Source organism: Stegastes partitus, unplaced genomic scaffold (assembly GCF_000690725.1).
Source record: "Stegastes partitus isolate 25-593 unplaced genomic scaffold, Stegastes_partitus-1.0.2 Scaffold1343, whole genome shotgun sequence".
Lineage (NCBI taxonomy): Eukaryota > Metazoa > Chordata > Actinopteri > Pomacentridae > Stegastes > Stegastes partitus.
Genome location: NW_007579074.1, coordinates 183,147 through 183,991, shown reverse-complemented (window position 1 = coordinate 183,991; position 845 = coordinate 183,147). Strand labels below are relative to the sequence as shown.

Below are 845 nucleotides of genomic sequence, written 5' to 3'. Positions count from 1 at the left end.
CACCTGGAAAATACATTACAGGGAAACCTGACCTCTGGACCCGGTCTGGTTCTGGAGGTGAAACCAGCTCAGAGCACCGTTCACCAGACAACAACAAACGTACAACCAGTACGTGTTCATCTCCAGGCTGAGGAGAACATCCTGACATGGAGACACCAGACGAGCACAGCGACCCGTCAGACAGTCTGAAGCTCGGTCCAACAGGTTCATCCTCATTTACAAACCATGTTACACAGAAACTCCCTGTAAGGCTGCTCAGCTTCTGTCCTCAGCACAGACCCACGACTGATGAGTGACGTCCACGTTCTGGAGCTTGTGCTGAGTCTACCTGTTAACAACAAACCCAGCTGCTGCAGAGCCAGAACGAGAACCTGACGGAGCTGAACCAGTGTAGAGAGGCGGCTGGTTGGCAGCAGGAGCAGTGAGTGGACTTACAGGCGTAGGTCATGGCGAAGCTGCTGCCGGTGTCCACCATGTCCACCTGGGGCACCAGCTTGGGGACGTCCTGGTTCTGGGCCAGGGCGAAGCGAAACACCTCGTACTCGTGGGAGCCGGTGGGGAAAAGGCCTCCTGTTGGGGAAGCACACACACACAGAGGAGTTGAGGAGCAGAGCGCCGCAGCAGCAGAACCTCCAGAGACCCAAACGGCACCACAGCAGCACAGCAGCACAGCAGCAGGGTGAAAACCAAAACACACAGCAGGACTCAGAACCATGGAGACCAGAGACCAGAGCCGCTTCACTGTTTACAAAACGGTACAAACACATGAAATCAACGTTTTGTGTCACGTTTTTATTGGTTTCTGTGGTTTTGTCACGTTTTTATTGGTTTCTGTGGTTTTGTCA

At 53.7% G+C, this 845-nt stretch overlaps 1 protein-coding gene across 1 annotated transcript in view; it reads right to left on the bottom strand.

The window, feature by feature from the left end:
* Positions 1 to 475, bottom strand: part of LOC103369875 (glutamate receptor 1-like) — a 68,791-nt gene extending 68,316 nt beyond the window's left edge. Inside the window, exon 1 of the mRNA XM_008298716.1 lies at positions 436 to 475. Within this exon, the coding sequence (XP_008296938.1) occupies positions 436 to 475 (40 nt within the window). The remainder of the gene's footprint in view (positions 1 to 435) is intronic.
* Between the last annotated feature and the right edge of the window lie 370 nt (positions 476 to 845).